At 43.0% G+C, this 15,523-nt stretch overlaps 11 protein-coding genes and 1 pseudogene across 13 annotated transcripts; 6 read left to right on the forward strand and 6 right to left on the reverse strand.

Annotated features, from left to right (window-relative positions):
• The first annotated feature begins 1,582 nt into the window (after positions 1-1,582).
• LOC119546069 (histone H1-like) lies at positions 1,583-2,251 on the forward strand. Its single transcript, XM_037852140.1, has one exon. The coding sequence runs from the start codon at positions 1,583-1,585 to the stop codon at positions 2,249-2,251; it is 669 nt and encodes a 222-aa protein (XP_037708068.1).
• A 548-nt stretch (positions 2,252-2,799) lies between these two features.
• Positions 2,800-3,315, reverse strand: LOC119546073 (annotated as a pseudogene).
• A 28-nt stretch (positions 3,316-3,343) lies between these two features.
• LOC119548247 (histone H2A) lies at positions 3,344-3,848 on the forward strand. The gene has a single exon (XM_037855388.1). It carries the CDS (start codon positions 3,399-3,401, stop codon positions 3,771-3,773), a length of 375 nt encoding a protein of 124 aa, XP_037711316.1. The 5' UTR covers positions 3,344-3,398; the 3' UTR covers positions 3,774-3,848.
• Positions 3,849-4,166: 318 nt separating this feature from the next.
• LOC119548250 (histone H4) lies at positions 4,167-4,571 on the reverse strand. Its single transcript, XM_037855393.1, has one exon. The coding sequence runs from the start codon at positions 4,528-4,530 to the stop codon at positions 4,219-4,221; it is 312 nt and encodes a 103-aa protein (XP_037711321.1). The 5' UTR covers positions 4,531-4,571; the 3' UTR covers positions 4,167-4,218.
• Positions 4,572-6,688: 2,117 nt separating this feature from the next.
• On the forward strand, positions 6,689-7,829 carry LOC119548245 (histone H1-like). The gene is made up of 2 exons (XM_037855385.1): positions 6,689-7,573; positions 7,631-7,829. Exon 1 carries the CDS (start codon positions 6,709-6,711, stop codon positions 7,459-7,461), a length of 753 nt encoding a protein of 250 aa, XP_037711313.1. The 5' UTR covers positions 6,689-6,708; the 3' UTR covers positions 7,462-7,573; positions 7,631-7,829.
• A 60-nt stretch (positions 7,830-7,889) lies between these two features.
• Positions 7,890-8,493, reverse strand: LOC119548248 (histone H2B). 2 transcript variants are annotated; one of them, XM_037855390.1, is made up of 2 exons: positions 8,355-8,493; positions 7,890-8,300 (listed from the first exon to the last, which is right to left on the reverse strand). In XM_037855390.1, exon 2 carries the CDS (start codon positions 8,147-8,149, stop codon positions 7,946-7,948), a length of 204 nt encoding a protein of 67 aa, XP_037711318.1. In that variant the 5' UTR covers positions 8,150-8,300; positions 8,355-8,493; the 3' UTR covers positions 7,890-7,945. The 2 variants fall into 2 exon arrangements, with proteins under 2 accessions (XP_037711318.1, XP_037711317.1); XM_037855389.1 differs by having other exon boundaries at positions 7,890-8,460.
• Positions 8,489-8,993, forward strand: LOC119548246 (histone H2A). Its single transcript, XM_037855386.1, has one exon. The coding sequence runs from the start codon at positions 8,544-8,546 to the stop codon at positions 8,916-8,918; it is 375 nt and encodes a 124-aa protein (XP_037711314.1). The 5' UTR covers positions 8,489-8,543; the 3' UTR covers positions 8,919-8,993.
• Positions 8,994-9,311: 318 nt separating this feature from the next.
• Positions 9,312-9,716, reverse strand: LOC119548249 (histone H4). Its single transcript, XM_037855391.1, has one exon. It carries the CDS (start codon positions 9,673-9,675, stop codon positions 9,364-9,366), a length of 312 nt encoding a protein of 103 aa, XP_037711319.1. The 5' UTR covers positions 9,676-9,716; the 3' UTR covers positions 9,312-9,363.
• A 2,112-nt stretch (positions 9,717-11,828) lies between these two features.
• LOC119547940 (histone H1-like) lies at positions 11,829-12,690 on the forward strand. Its single transcript, XM_037854987.1, has one exon. The coding sequence runs from the start codon at positions 11,849-11,851 to the stop codon at positions 12,599-12,601; it is 753 nt and encodes a 250-aa protein (XP_037710915.1). The 5' UTR covers positions 11,829-11,848; the 3' UTR covers positions 12,602-12,690.
• A 277-nt stretch (positions 12,691-12,967) lies between these two features.
• Positions 12,968-13,675, reverse strand: LOC119547945 (histone H2B). Of its 2 annotated transcripts, XM_037854995.1 has the most exons (2): positions 13,496-13,675; positions 12,968-13,441 (listed from the first exon to the last, which is right to left on the reverse strand). In XM_037854995.1, the coding sequence occupies exon 2, from the start codon at positions 13,288-13,290 to the stop codon at positions 13,087-13,089; it is 204 nt and encodes a 67-aa protein (XP_037710923.1). In that variant the 5' UTR covers positions 13,291-13,441; positions 13,496-13,675; the 3' UTR covers positions 12,968-13,086. The 2 variants fall into 2 exon arrangements, with proteins under 2 accessions (XP_037710923.1, XP_037710922.1); XM_037854994.1 differs by having other exon boundaries at positions 12,980-13,673.
• LOC119547943 (histone H2A) lies at positions 13,660-14,134 on the forward strand. The gene has a single exon (XM_037854991.1). The coding sequence runs from the start codon at positions 13,685-13,687 to the stop codon at positions 14,057-14,059; it is 375 nt and encodes a 124-aa protein (XP_037710919.1). The 5' UTR covers positions 13,660-13,684; the 3' UTR covers positions 14,060-14,134.
• A 318-nt stretch (positions 14,135-14,452) lies between these two features.
• LOC119547947 (histone H4) lies at positions 14,453-14,857 on the reverse strand. Its single transcript, XM_037854997.1, has one exon. The coding sequence runs from the start codon at positions 14,814-14,816 to the stop codon at positions 14,505-14,507; it is 312 nt and encodes a 103-aa protein (XP_037710925.1). The 5' UTR covers positions 14,817-14,857; the 3' UTR covers positions 14,453-14,504.
• Between the last annotated feature and the right edge of the window lie 666 nt (positions 14,858-15,523).

The following is a 15,523-nucleotide window of genomic DNA, read 5'->3' on the forward strand; positions in this document are numbered from 1 at the left end:
TTGGCCTCTTTGAAGATACCAACTTGTGCGCCATTCATGCCAAGCGTGTCACCATCATGCCCAAAGACATCAGGGGCCCGTCGCATTCGCGGCGAGCGTGCTTAAAGTGTGCGTGCTGCCAATGCGCTAACATACTTTGTACAAATCGGTCCTTTTCAGGACCACAAATTACAGTCAATGAGATACAAATTTTTATCTGCAGGCTTCAACGTTAAAATAAAAAAAAACTTTTCGACTCGTTCCTTCGTAAGTGGAGTTAATAATTGTATGTAACTTTTTGTGATTTGATAGAAATTAGAATTGATAAAATCAATAAATATTGGATTGGGTGGGGTTTTTAATGCGATGGAGCTGCTATGCGGCAGGGATGGTCAAGACTTCAAGCATCAGAAAAAAACTAAAAAATATTACATGCGAGATGAACAAAAATTAGCTAGGCTTGTGAATCTATTTGCTTAATAAAACACATAAACAGATTAAAAATACATTTTTTATATTTCTTTTTAATGTTAAGTGCAACCTCCACGATATTTTTATATGGGACACAAAAAAAACTGCTTATAGGTATATATATTCCTGAATTTATATATCGTTTTTTGTAATATTAGATTTATTTAATAGATTAGATTCAATTTGATTGTACTTTTGGTATTATCACGTTTTTCAAAAATTTTCGTTATAAATGTCGGCATGTTTTTAGAAAGGGAGGGTTATGTGGGACAACCACGATCAACATTAGACATTCAAGCATCAACAAAAAATCGAAAAACTTTTAAACGCTATCTGAAAATAAATCATATGCGTTAATGAATGCATAATGCTTTATAAAAAACAAGAAAAATATTATTAAGTATATTTTTTAGATTTTTTTCTTTAATGTTAACTTGAGTGCGGCCTCAATGGGATTCATACATGAAACACATATTAGCAAATTTTGTAAAAACTGCTTATAAACATGCATCCAATGCTGTACTGTCTTGAGCAAAGACATGATATATCTAAGAAAACATCGAATAAATACAATATTTTAAAAGATTTATATTTTTAACAGTCAGAAAACCATTGCCGAATGTAGCTTGATAGCCAACTTCGTACGTAGCCAAGGGACAACTTGGAACAAGTAATAAAATACCTAAACTAATGATAAGTAAATATAATTGTAGTACTTATTTAAGTAAAAGGTTCAAATTTATTTTTTCATTAGCAAGTTACAAAATATTTTTAAGATATCATATTTTAAAATGGGTTTTTAAGAAAATTGCTCATGTTACGAATGTCTATGTTGAAGTTGATAAGGCAATAAAAGGTCGCAAAAACAAGATACTTACATTTTGAAAACATTACCTGCTTAATAGATCATTTAAGAATGTAAAACAATAAAAAGATTGTTAAGTTTTAGAATCTTAAGCACTAAAAATAAGAAAATATGTTTGCACTTCAAACAAATAATAGCAGAGCAAATGCCTGATGCCAGGCGCACAGTTAAAGTGCTCTCCTCCTCGATTCTCATCCGAACGAAGGAGGTTGGTAATAAGCGCGCGGCCCATTTTCTATACGAAAAAGTGTATTTTAGTGAAGAAAAATGTCTGATTCTGCAGTTGCAACGTCCGCTTCCCCAGTGGCTGCCCCGTCAGTGTCAGTTGAGAAGAAGGTGGCCACCAAGAAGGCATCTGGATCCGCTGCCCCAAAGGTGAAAAGGGCTGCTGCCCCGCCATCGCATCCGCCAACTCAACAAATGGTGGACGCATCCATCAAGAATTTGAAGGAACGTGGCGGCTCATCGCTTCTGGCAATTAAGAAATACATCACTGCCACCTATAAATGCGATGCCCAGAAGCTGGCTCCATTCATCAAGAAATACTTGAAATCCGCCGTGGTCAATGGAAAGCTGATCCAAACCAAGGGAAAAGGGGCGTCTGGCTCATTTAAACTGTCGGCCTCCGCCAAGAAGGATCCGAAGCCGAAGCCTGCGTCTGCTGAGAAGAAGGTGAAAAGCAAGAAGGTAGCCGTCAAGAAGACCGGATCCACCGCCAAGAAAGCTGCCGCCGGAGCTGACGAGAAGAAGCCCAAGGCTAAGAAGGCTGTTACCACCAAAAAGACCGCAGAGAAGAAGAAAACCGAAAAGGCAAAGGCCAAGGATGCCAAGAAAACTGGAACCGTAAAGGCGAAGCCAACAGCAGCAACGAAGCAAAGGCGGCGAAAGCACCAAAGGCCAAGCCAGCGGCGTCTGCTAAGCCCAAAAAGGCGGTGAAAAAAGCAGCTGCTCCTGCTACCGCTAAAAAGCCGAAAGCCAAGACTACGGCTGCCAAGAAGTAAATTTAGCAAAAGTACAGTACCTGGTACCTGCTCGCAATCGCTATTTTAGATTTCGATATCTGAAATTAGTTTAAACAAGCCCTTTTCAGGGCTACAACGTTCGTTAACAAGAGAAAGATACTTTCAATTTAAAACTTTGTACATTTTACTTATCCAATTATTTTGTTAGGCCGTTAGCATTTTTTTTTTAAAGAAGTGTGGCCGCATTGATTTCAGCAGCTGTACCAGAGTATCTTAAAATGCAAGTCAAAGAATGTTCCTCGCCACTTTTGCAGAAACTCGTTATCAATCGATGTTCATGATTTAATAACTATACTATAAAACTCCAGAATAAGTTCTTCAGAAAAAAAAAACACAAATTGAACTTATATCACGAATTTGATTGGCAAATGGTATATTGAAAATGTAGTTTCTTTGGTAAATGTGTTGTGGCCCTGAAAAGGGCCGTTTTGGATCTTTCTGCCCATACGCAGCAAGAGAAAATTACTTGAGGCTGGTGTACTTGGTGACAGCCTTGGTTCCCTCACTGACGGCGTGCTTGGCCAACTCTCCGGGCAGGAGCAGGCGAACAGCCGTTTGGATCTCCCGACTGGTTTATGGTCGAGCGCTTGTTGTAGTGAGCCAGACGAGACGCCTCGGCAGCAATGCGCTCGAAGATATCATTCACAAAGCTGTTCATGATGCTCATTGCCTTCGACGAAATGCCGGTGTCAGGGTGGACCTGCTTCAGGACCTTGTAAATGTAGATGGCGTAGCTCTCCTTCCTCTTGCGCTTCTTCTTCTTATCGGTCTTGGTGATGTTCTTCTGGGCTTTGCCAGCCTTCTTGGCTGCCTTTCCACTAGTTTTCGGCGGCATTATTCACTTCACTTATGATTTCACAAACACAACTCACTGATCATAATGGTGCCCAAGCGCGTTCAGCTTTATACTTTTTTTCGAGCAATGTTTTCAGGTCTAAGGCACCCACCCCTAAATGAACGCGCAGGCAGACGCAAAAGTATAAATATGTGGCTACCCGGGGCTCGTCGAGCATTCGTTTTCAGTGTGTAAAGTGAACTAAGTGAAATACTCGTAAAGAAAAATGTCTGGTCGTGGAAAAGGTGGCAAAGTGAAGGGAAAGGCAAAGTCCCGCTCTAACCGTGCCGGTCTTCAGTTCCCAGTGGGCCGTATTCACCGTTTGCTCCGCAAGGGCAACTATGCCGAGCGAGTTGGGGCCGGCGCTCCAGTTTACCTGGCTGCTGTGATGGAATATCTGGCCGCTGAGGTTCTCGAATTGGCTGGCAATGCTGCTCGTGACAACAAGAAGACTAGGATTATTCCTCGTCATCTGCAGCTGGCCATCCGCAACGACGAGGAGTTGAACAAACTACTCTCCGGCGTCACCATTGCCCAGGGTGGAGTGTTGCCCAACATCCAGGCTGTTCTGTTGCCCAAGAAGACCGAGAAGAAGGCTTAAACGTTTTAAATGCGGAGCCTACTACATACTTGTACATAAAAAATAAAACCCAACCGTCCTTTTCAGGACGACCAAGTTTTTACCAAAGAAGTGAAGATTTTTCAATACGTATATTATATCATTAAAACAAGAAATGTCGTTGAATAGCACTTGGTCAGAAATAAGATCTGGAATGTTCTAAGAAGTTCGTCGCCAAAAAGACGCATTTCCGTTAATGCTGTATCTGCAAGCGGTACAGCCTCTACAAAATACATACCTGAACCCATACCCATTTGAAATTTAATTTTGGTTCAATGCAATATGTATATGCAGTATCAACTTTCGAGTTCCCGGTCAGTATGCCAATAAATCAAAAAATTATTTGAAAATTTGTCTCCTTCGAAAATTTGAATGGTGGTCCTGAAAAGGACCGATTGCTGAATGAAGTACAAGCTGTACTAGTTTTTTAACCGCCGAAGCCGTACAGGGTGCGGCCTTGCCTCTTCAGAGCGTACACAACATCCATGGCTGTGACAGTCTTCCTCTTGGCGTGTTCGGTGTAGGTGACGGCATCGCGGATAACGTTCTCCAAGAACACCTTCAGAACGCCACGTGTTTCCTCGTAAATGAGTCCCGAGATGCGCTTCACACCGCCGCGACGAGCCAAACGGCGGATTGCTGGCTTAGTGATACCCTGGATGTTATCTCGCAGCACTTTGCGATGACGCTTGGCGCCTCCTTTTCCCAAGCCTTTGCCTCCTTTACCGCGACCAGTCATATTTCACTATTTTCTACTGTTAACACACTGCACGAAACGAAAGTCACTGAAGAACTAATTCCTGATTTTCGACGCACTCTTATTTATACCTAAAACCCCAGAAACACGAGCGAGTCCGAACGATATGTGCGTCCCGCTCTTCGCTCACCGCTCTCTGCTCGACAAGTGAGATGGCCTCTGCTTCCCTCTCTTTTCAACCCTCCTCGTTTTGCTATATAAGTAGGTAGCAAATGCAGCTATCGTTTATTGTGTTTTGAAACGTGAAGTGAACGTGAACTCGAAAATGGCCCGTACCAAGCAAACCGCTCGGAAATCGACTGGTGGCAAGGCGCCACGCAAACAACTGGCTACTAAGGCCGCTCGCAAGAGCGCACCAGCCACCGGAGGCGTGAAGAAGCCCCATCGGTATCGCCCTGGAACTGTTGCCCTGCGTGAGATCCGTCGATACCAGAAGAGTACCGAGCTCCTGATCCGCAAGCTGCCTTTCCAGCGTCTGGTGCGTGAAATCGCTCAGGACTTCAAGACTGACCTGCGATTCCAGAGCTCGGCAGTGATGGCTCTGCAGGAAGCTAGCGAGGCCTATCTGGTTGGCCTCTTTGAAGATACCAACTTGTGCGCCATTCATGCCAAGCGTGTCACCATCATGCCCAAAGACATCCAGTTGGCCCGTCGCATTCGCGGCGAGCGTGCTTAAGTGTGCGTGCTGCCAATGCGCTAACATACTTTGTACAAATCGGTCCTTTTCAGGACCACAAATTACAGTCAATGAGATACAAATTTTTATCTGCAGGCTTCAACGTTAAAATAAAAAAAAAAAAAAAAATTTTCGACTCGTTCCTTCGTAAGTGGAGTTAATAATTGTATGTAACTTTTTGTGATTTGATAGAAATTAGAATTGATAAAATCAATAAATATTGGATTGGGTGGGGTTTTTAATGCGATGGAGCTGCTATGCGGCAGGGATGGTCAAGACTTTCAAGCATCAGAAAAAAACTAAAAAATATTACATGCGAGATGAACAAAAATTAGCTAGGCTTGTGAATCTATTTGCTTAATAAAACATAAACAGATTTAAAAATACATTTTTTATATTTTCTTTTTAATGTTAAGTGCAACCTCCACGATATTTTTATATGGGACACAAAAAAAACTGCTTATAGGTATATATATTCCTGAATTTATATATCGTTTTTTGTAATATTAGATTTATTTAATAGATTAGATTCAATTTGATTGTACTTTTGGTATTATCACGTTTTTCAAAAATTTTCGTTATAAATGTCGGCATGTTTTTAGAAAGGGAGGGTTATGTGGGACAACCACGATCAACATTAGACATTCAAGCATCAACAAAAAATCGAAAAACTTTTAAACGCTATCTGAAAATAAATCATATGCGTTAATGAATGCATAATGCTTTATAAAAAACAAGAAAAATATTATTAAGTATATTTTTTAGATTTTTTTCTTTAATGTTAACTTGAGTGCGGCCTCAATGGGATTCATACATGAAACACATATTAGCAAATTTTGTAAAAACTGCTTATAAACATGCATCCAATGCTGTACTGTCTTGAGCAAAGACATGATATATCTAAGAAAACATCGAATAAATACAATATTTTAAAAGATTTATATTTTTAACAGTCAGAAAACCATTGCCGAATGTAGCTTGATAGCCAACTTCGTACGTAGCCAAGGGACAACTTGGAACAAGTAATAAAATACCTAAACTAATGATAAGTAAATATAATTGTAGTACTTATTTAAGTAAAAGGTTCAAATTTATTTTTTCATTAGCAAGTTACAAAATATTTTTAAGATATCATATTTTAAAATGGGTTTTTAAGAAAATTGCTCATGTTACGAATGTCTATGTTGAAGTTGATAAGGCAATAAAAGGTCGCAAAAACAAGATACTTACATTTTGAAAACATTACCTGCTTAATAGATCATTTAAGAATGTAAAACAATAAAAAGATTGTTAAGTTTTAGAATCTTAAGCACTAAAAATAAGAAAATATGTTTGCACTTCAAACAAATAATAGCAGAGCAAATGCCTGATGCCAGGCGCACAGTTAAAGTGCTCTCCTCCTCGATTCTCATCCGAACGAAGGAGGTTGGTAATAAGCGCGCGGCCCATTTTCTATACGAAAAAGTGTATTTTAGTGAAGAAAAATGTCTGATTCTGCAGTTGCAACGTCCGCTTCCCCAGTGGCTGCCCCGTCAGTGTCAGTTGAGAAGAAGGTGGCCACCAAGAAGGCATCTGGATCCGCTGCCCCAAAGGTGAAAAGGGCTGCTGCCCCGCCATCGCATCCGCCAACTCAACAAATGGTGGACGCATCCATCAAGAATTTGAAGGAACGTGGCGGCTCATCGCTTCTGGCAATTAAGAAATACATCACTGCCACCTATAAATGCGATGCCCAGAAGCTGGCTCCATTCATCAAGAAATACTTGAAATCCGCCGTGGTCAATGGAAAGCTGATCCAAACCAAGGGAAAAGGGGCGTCTGGCTCATTTAAACTGTCGGCCTCCGCCAAGAAGGATCCGAAGCCGAAGCCTGCGTCTGCTGAGAAGAAGGTGAAAAGCAAGAAGGTAGCCGTCAAGAAGACCGGATCCACCGCCAAGAAAGCTGCCGCCGGAGCTGACGAGAAGAAGCCCAAGGCTAAGAAGGCTGTTACCACCAAAAAGACCGCAGAGAAGAAGAAAACCGAAAAGGCAAAGGCCAAGGATGCCAAGAAAACTGGAACCGTAAAGGCGAAGCCAACAGCAGCGAAGGCCAAGTCGATCGCAGCGAAGCCAAAGGCGGCGAAAGCACCAAAGGCCAAGCCAGCGGCGTCTGCTAAGCCCAAAAAGGCGGTGAAAAAAGCAGCTGCTCCTGCTACCGCTAAAAAGCCGAAAGCCAAGACTACGGCTGCCAAGAAGTAAATTGAGCAAAAGTACAGTACCTGGTACCTGCTCGCAATCGCTATTTTAGATTTCGATATCTGAAATTAGTTTAAACAAGCCCTTTTCAGGGCTACAACGTTCGTTAACAAGAGAAAGATACTTTCAATTTAAAACTTTGTACATTTTACTTATCCAATTATTTTGTTAGGCCGTTAGCATTTTTTTTTTAAAGAAGTGTGGCCGCATTGATTTCAGCAGCTGTACCAGAGTATCTTAAAATGCAAGTCAAAGAATGTTCCTCGCCACTTTTTGCAGAAACTCGTTATCAATCGATGTTCATGATTTAATAACTATACTATAAAGCTCCAGAATAAGTTCTTCAGAAAAAAAAACACAAATTGAACTTATATCACGAATTTGATTGGCAAATGGTATATTGAAAATGTAGTTTCTTTGGTAAAATGTGTTGTGGCCCTGAAAAGGGCCGTTTTGGATCTTTCTGCCCATACGCAGCAAGAGAAAATTACTTGGAGCTGGTGTACTTGGTGACAGCCTTGGTTCCCTCACTGACGGCGTGCTTGGCCAACTCTCCGGGCAGGAGCAGGCGAACAGCCGTTTGGATCTCCCGACTGGTTATGGTCGAGCGCTTGTTGTAGTGAGCCAGACGAGACGCCTCGGCAGCAATGCGCTCGAAGATATCATTCACAAAGCTGTTCATGATGCTCATTGCCTTCGACGAAATGCCGGTGTCAGGGTGGACCTGCTTCAGGACCTTGTAAATGTAGATGGCGTAGCTCTCCTTCCTCTTGCGCTTCTTCTTCTTATCGGTCTTGGTGATGTTCTTCTGGGCTTTGCCAGCCTTCTTGGCTGCCTTTCCACTAGTTTTCGGCGGCATTATTCACTTCACTTATGATTTCACAAACACAACTCACTGATCATAATGGTGCCCAAGCGCGTTCAGCTTTATACTTTTTTTCGAGCAATGTTTTCAGGTCTAAGGCACCCACCCCTAAATGAACGCGCAGGCAGACGCAAAAGTATAAATATGTGGCTACCCGGGGCTCGTCGAGCATTCGTTTTCAGTGTGTAAAGTGAACTAAGTGAAATACTCGTAAAGAAAAATGTCTGGTCGTGGAAAAGGTGGCAAAGTGAAGGGAAAGGCAAAGTCCCGCTCTAACCGTGCCGGTCTTCAGTTCCCAGTGGGCCGTATTCACCGTTTGCTCCGCAAGGGCAACTATGCCGAGCGAGTTGGGGCCGGCGCTCCAGTTTACCTGGCTGCTGTGATGGAATATCTGGCCGCTGAGGTTCTCGAATTGGCTGGCAATGCTGCTCGTGACAACAAGAAGACTAGGATTATTCCTCGTCATCTGCAGCTGGCCATCCGCAACGACGAGGAGTTGAACAAACTACTCTCCGGCGTCACCATTGCCCAGGGTGGAGTGTTGCCCAACATCCAGGCTGTTCTGTTGCCCAAGAAGACCGAGAAGAAGGCTTAAACGTTTTAAATGCGGAGCCTACTACATACTTGTACATAAAAAATAAAACCCAACCGTCCTTTTCAGGACGACCAAGTTTTTACCAAAGAAGTGAAGATTTTCCAATACGTATATTATATCATTAAAACAAGAAATGTCGTTGAATAGCACTTGGTCAGAAATAAGATCTGGAATGTTCTAAGAAGTTCGTCGCCAAAAAGACGCATTTCCGTTAATGCTGTATCTGCAAGCGGTACAGCCTCTACAAAATACATACCTGAACCCATACCCATTTGAAATTTAATTTTGGTTCAATGCAATATGTATATGCAGTATCAACTTTCGAGTTCCCGGTCAGTATGCCAATAAATCAAAAAATTATTTGAAAATTTGTCTCCTTCGAAAATTTGAATGGTGGTCCTGAAAAGGACCGATTGCTGAATGAAGTACAAGCTGTACTAGTTTTTTAACCGCCGAAGCCGTACAGGGTGCGGCCTTGCCTCTTCAGAGCGTACACAACATCCATGGCTGTGACAGTCTTCCTCTTGGCGTGTTCGGTGTAGGTGACGGCATCGCGGATAACGTTCTCCAAGAACACCTTCAGAACGCCACGTGTTTCCTCGTAAATGAGTCCCGAGATGCGCTTCACACCGCCGCGACGAGCCAAACGGCGGATTGCTGGCTTAGTGATACCCTGGATGTTATCTCGCAGCACTTTGCGATGACGCTTGGCGCCTCCTTTTCCCAAGCCTTTGCCTCCTTTACCGCGACCAGTCATATTTCACTATTTTCTACTGTTAACACACTGCACGAAACGAAAGTCACTGAAGAACTAATTCCTGATTTTCGACGCACTCTTATTTATACCTAAAACCCCAGAAACACGAGCGAGTCCGAACGATATGTGCGTCCCGCTCTTCGCTCACCGCTCTCTGCTCGACAAGTGAGATGGCCTCTGCTTCCCTCTCTTTTCAACCCTCCTCGTTTTGCTATATAAGTAGGTAGCAAATGCAGCTATCGTTTATTGTGTTTTGAAACGTGAAGTGAACGTGAACTCGAAAATGGCCCGTACCAAGCAAACCGCTCGGAAATCGACTGGTGGCAAGGCGCCACGCAAACAACTGGCTACTAAGGCCGCTCGCAAGAGCGCACCAGCCACCGGAGGCGTGAAGAAGCCCCATCGGTATCGCCCTGGAACTGTTGCCCTGCGTGAGATCCGTCGATACCAGAAGAGTACCGAGCTCCTGATCCGCAAGCTGCCTTTCCAGCGTCTGGTGCGTGAAATCGCTCAGGACTTCAAGACTGACCTGCGATTCCAGAGCTCGGCAGTGATGGCTCTGCAGGAAGCTAGCGAGGCCTATCTGGTTGGCCTCTTTGAAGATACCAACTTGTGCGCCATTCATGCCAAGCGTGTCACCATCATGCCCAAAGACATCCAGTTGGCCCGTCGCATTCGCGGCGAGCGTGCTTAAGTGTGCGTGCTGCCAATGCGCTAACATACTTTGTACAAATCGGTCCTTTTCAGGACCACAAATTACAGTCAATGAGATACAAATTTTTATCTGCAGGCTTCAACGTTAAAATAAAAAAAAAACTTTTCGACTCGTTCCTTCGTAAGTGGAGTTAATAATTGTATGTAACTTTTTGTGATTTGATAGAAATTAGAATTGATAAAATCAATAAATATTGGATTGGGTGGGGTTTTTAATGCGATGGAGCTGCTATGCGGCAGGGATGGTCAAGACTTTCAAGCATCAGAAAAAAACTAAAAAATATTACATGCGAGATGAACAAAAATTAGCTAGGCTTGTGAATCTATTTGCTTAATAAAACATAAACAGATTTAAAAATACATTTTTTATATTTTCTTTTTAATGTTAAGTGCAACCTCCACGATATTTTTATATGGGACACAAAAAAAACTGCTTATAGGTATATATATTCCTGAATTTATATATCGTTTTTTTGTAATATTAGATTTATTTAATAGATTAGATTCAATTTGATTGTACTTTTGGTATTATCACGTTTTTCAAAAATTTTCGTTATAAATGTCGGCATGTTTTTAGAAAGGGAGGGTTATGTGGGACAACCACGATCAACATTAGACATTCAAGCATCAACAAAAAATCGAAAAACTTTTAAACGCTATCTGAAAATAAATCATATGCGTTAATGAATGCATAATGCTTTATAAAAAACAAGAAAAATATTATTAAGTATATTTTTTAGATTTTTTTCTTTAATGTTAACTTGAGTGCGGCCTCAATGGGATTCATACATGAAACACATATTAGCAAATTTTGTAAAAACTGCTTATAAACATGCATCCAATGCTGTACTGTCTTGAGCAAAGACATGATATATCTAAGAAAACATCGAATAAATACAATATTTTAAAAGATTTATATTTTTAACAGTCAGAAAACCATTGCCGAATGTAGCTTGATAGCCAACTTCGTACGTAGCCAAGGGACAACTTGGAACAAGTAATAAAATACCTAAACTAATGATAAGTAAATATAATTGTAGTACTTATTTAAGTAAAAGGTTCAAATTTATTTTTTCATTAGCAAGTTACAAAATATTTTTAAGATATCATATTTTAAAATGGGTTTTTAAGAAAATTGCTCATGTTACGAATGTCTATGTTGAAGTTGATAAGGCAATAAAAGGACGCAAAAACAAGATACTTACATTTTGAAAACATTACCTGCTTAATAGATCATTTAAGAATGTAAAACAATAAAAAGATTGTTAAGTTTTAGAATCTTAAGCACTAAAAATAAGAAAATATGTTTGCACTTCAAACAAATAATAGCAGAGCAAATGCCTGATGCCAGGCGCACAGTTAAAGTGCTCTCCTCCTCGATTCTCATCCGAACGAAGGAGGTTGGTAATAAGCGCGCGGCCCATTTTCTATACGAAAAAGTGTATTTTAGTGAAGAAAAATGTCTGATTCTGCAGTTGCAACGTCCGCTTCCCCAGTGGCTGCCCCGTCAGTGTCAGTTGAGAAGAAGGTGGCCACCAAGAAGGCATCTGGATCCGCTGCCCCAAAGGTGAAAAGGGCTGCTGCCCCGCCATCGCATCCGCCAACTCAACAAATGGTGGACGCATCCATCAAGAATTTGAAGGAACGTGGCGGCTCATCGCTTCTGGCAATTAAGAAATACATCACTGCCACCTATAAATGCGATGCCCAGAAGCTGGCTCCATTCATCAAGAAATACTTGAAATCCGCCGTGGTCAATGGAAAGCTGATCCAAACCAAGGGAAAAGGGGCGTCTGGCTCATTTAAACTGTCGGCCTCCGCCAAGAAGGATCCGAAGCCGAAGCCTGCGTCTGCTGAGAAGAAGGTGAAAAGCAAGAAGGTAGCCGTCAAGAAGACCGGATCCACCGCCAAGAAAGCTGCCGCCGGAGCTGACGAGAAGAAGCCCAAGGCTAAGAAGGCTGTTACCACCAAAAAGACCGCAGAGAAGAAGAAAACCGAAAAGGCAAAGGCCAAGGATGCCAAGAAAACTGGAACCGTAAAGGCGAAGCCAACAGCAGCGAAGGCCAAGTCGATCGCAGCGAAGCCAAAGGCGGCGAAAGCACCAAAGGCCAAGCCAGCGGCGTCTGCTAAGCCCAAAAAGGCGGTGAAAAAAGCAGCTGCTCCTGCTACCGCTAAAAAGCCGAAAGCCAAGACTACGGCTGCCAAGAAGTAAATTTAGCAAAAGTACAGTACCTGGTACCTGCTCGCAATCGCTATTTTAGATTTCGATATCTGAAATTAGTTTAAACAAGCCCTTTTCAGGGCTACAACGTTCGTTAACAAGAGAAAGATACTTTCAATTTAAAACTTTGTACATTTTACTTATCCAATTATTTTGTTAGGCCGTTAGCATTTTTTTTTTTAAAGAAGTGTGGCCGCATTGATTTCAGCAGCTGTACCAGAGTATCTTAAAATGCAAGTCAAAGAATGTTCCTCGCCACTTTTTGCAGAAACTCGTTATCAATCGATGTTCATGATTTAATAACTATACTATAAAACTCCAGAATAAGTTCTTCAGAAAAAAAAACACAAATTGAACTTATATCACGAATTTGATTGGCAAATGGTATATTGAAAATGTAGTTTCTTTGGTAAAATGTGTTGTGGCCCTGAAAAGGGCCGTTTTGGATCTTTCTGCCCATACGCAGCAAGAGAAAATTACTTGGAGCTGGTGTACTTGGTGACAGCCTTGGTTCCCTCACTGACGGCGTGCTTGGCCAACTCTCCGGGCAGGAGCAGGCGAACAGCCGTTTGGATCTCCCGACTGGTTATGGTCGAGCGCTTGTTGTAGTGAGCCAGACGAGACGCCTCGGCAGCAATGCGCTCGAAGATATCATTCACAAAGCTGTTCATGATGCTCATTGCCTTCGACGAAATGCCGGTGTCAGGGTGGACCTGCTTCAGGACCTTGTAAATGTAGATGGCGTAGCTCTCCTTCCTCTTGCGCTTCTTCTTCTTATCGGTCTTGGTGATGTTCTTCTGGGCTTTGCCAGCCTTCTTGGCTGCCTTTCCACTAGTTTTCGGCGGCATTATTCACTTCACTTATGATTTCACAAACACAACTCACTGATCATAATGGTGCCCAAGCGCGTTCAGCTTTATACTTTTTTTCGAGCAATGTTTTCAGGTCTAAGGCACCCACCCCTAAATGAACGCGCAGGCAGACGCAAAAGTATAAATATGTGGCTACCCGGGGCTCGTCGAGCATTCGTTTTCAGTGTGTAAAGTGAACTAAGTGAAATACTCGTAAAGATAAATGTCTGGTCGTGGAAAAGGTGGCAAAGTGAAGGGAAAGGCAAAGTCCCGCTCTAACCGTGCCGGTCTTCAGTTCCCAGTGGGCCGTATTCACCGTTTGCTCCGCAAGGGCAACTATGCCGAGCGAGTTGGGGCCGGCGCTCCAGTTTACCTGGCTGCTGTGATGGAATATCTGGCCGCTGAGGTTCTCGAATTGGCTGGCAATGCTGCTCGTGACAACAAGAAGACTAGGATTATTCCTCGTCATCTGCAGCTGGCCATCCGCAACGACGAGGAGTTGAACAAACTACTCTCCGGCGTCACCATTGCCCAGGGTGGAGTGTTGCCCAACATCCAGGCTGTTCTGTTGCCCAAGAAGACCGAGAAGAAGGCTTAAACGTTTTAAATGCGGAGCCTACTACATACTTGTACATAAAAAATAAAACCCAACCGTCCTTTTCAGGACGACCAAGTTTTTACCAAAGAAGTGAAGATTTTTCAATACGTATATTATATCATTAAAACAAGAAATGTCGTTGAATAGCACTTGGTCAGAAATAAGATCTGGAATGTTCTAAGAAGTTCGTCGCCAAAAAGACGCATTTCCGTTAATGCTGTATCTGCAAGCGGTACAGCCTCTACAAAATACATACCTGAACCCATACCCATTTGAAATTTAATTTTGGTTCAATGCAATATGTATATGCAGTATCAACTTTCGAGTTCCCGGTCAGTATGCCAATAAATCAAAAAATTATTTGAAAATTTGTCTCCTTCGAAAATTTGAATGGTGGTCCTGAAAAGGACCGATTGCTGAATGAAGTACAAGCTGTACTAGTTTTTTAACCGCCGAAGCCGTACAGGGTGCGGCCTTGCCTCTTCAGAGCGTACACAACATCCATGGCTGTGACAGTCTTCCTCTTGGCGTGTTCGGTGTAGGTGACGGCATCGCGGATAACGTTCTCCAAGAACACCTTCAGAACGCCACGTGTTTCCTCGTAAATGAGTCCCGAGATGCGCTTCACACCGCCGCGACGAGCCAAACGGCGGATTGCTGGCTTAGTGATACCCTGGATGTTATCTCGCAGCACTTTGCGATGACGCTTGGCGCCTCCTTTTCCCAAGCCTTTGCCTCCTTTACCGCGACCAGTCATATTTCACTATTTTCTACTGTTAACACACTGCACGAAACGAAAGTCACTGAAGAACTAATTCCTGATTTTCGACGCACTCTTATTTATACCTAAAACCCCAGAAACACGAGCGAGTCCGAACGATATGTGCGTCCCGCTCTTCGCTCACCGCTCTCTGCTCGACAAGTGAGATGGCCTCTGCTTCCCTCTCTTTTCAACCCTCCTCGTTTTGCTATATAAGTAGGTAGCAAATGCAGCTATCGTTTATTGTGTTTTGAAACGTGAAGTGAACGTGAACTCGAAAATGGCCCGTACCAAGCAAACCGCTCGGAAATCGACTGGTGGCAAGGCGCCACGCAAACAACTGGCTACTAAGGCCGCTCGCAAGAGCGCACCAGCCACCGGAGGCGTGAAGAAGCCCCATCGGTATCGCCCTGGAACTGTTGCCCTGCGTGAGATCCGTCGATACCAGAAGAGTACCGAGCTCCTGATCCGCAAGCTGCCTTTCCAGCGTCTGGTGCGTGAAATCGCTCAGGACTTCAAGACTGACCTGCGATTCCAGAGCTCGGCAGTGATGGCTCTGCAGGAAGCTAGCGAGGCCTATCTGGTTGGCCTCTTTGAAGATACCAACTTGTGCGCCATTCATGCCAAGCGTGTCACCATCATGCCCAAAGACATCCAGTTGGCCCGTCGCATTCGCGGCGAGCGTGCTTAAGTGTGCGTGCTGC

This window comes from Drosophila subpulchrella, chromosome 2L, assembly GCF_014743375.2.
Source record: "Drosophila subpulchrella strain 33 F10 #4 breed RU33 chromosome 2L, RU_Dsub_v1.1 Primary Assembly, whole genome shotgun sequence".
Lineage (NCBI taxonomy): Eukaryota > Metazoa > Arthropoda > Insecta > Diptera > Drosophilidae > Drosophila > Drosophila subpulchrella.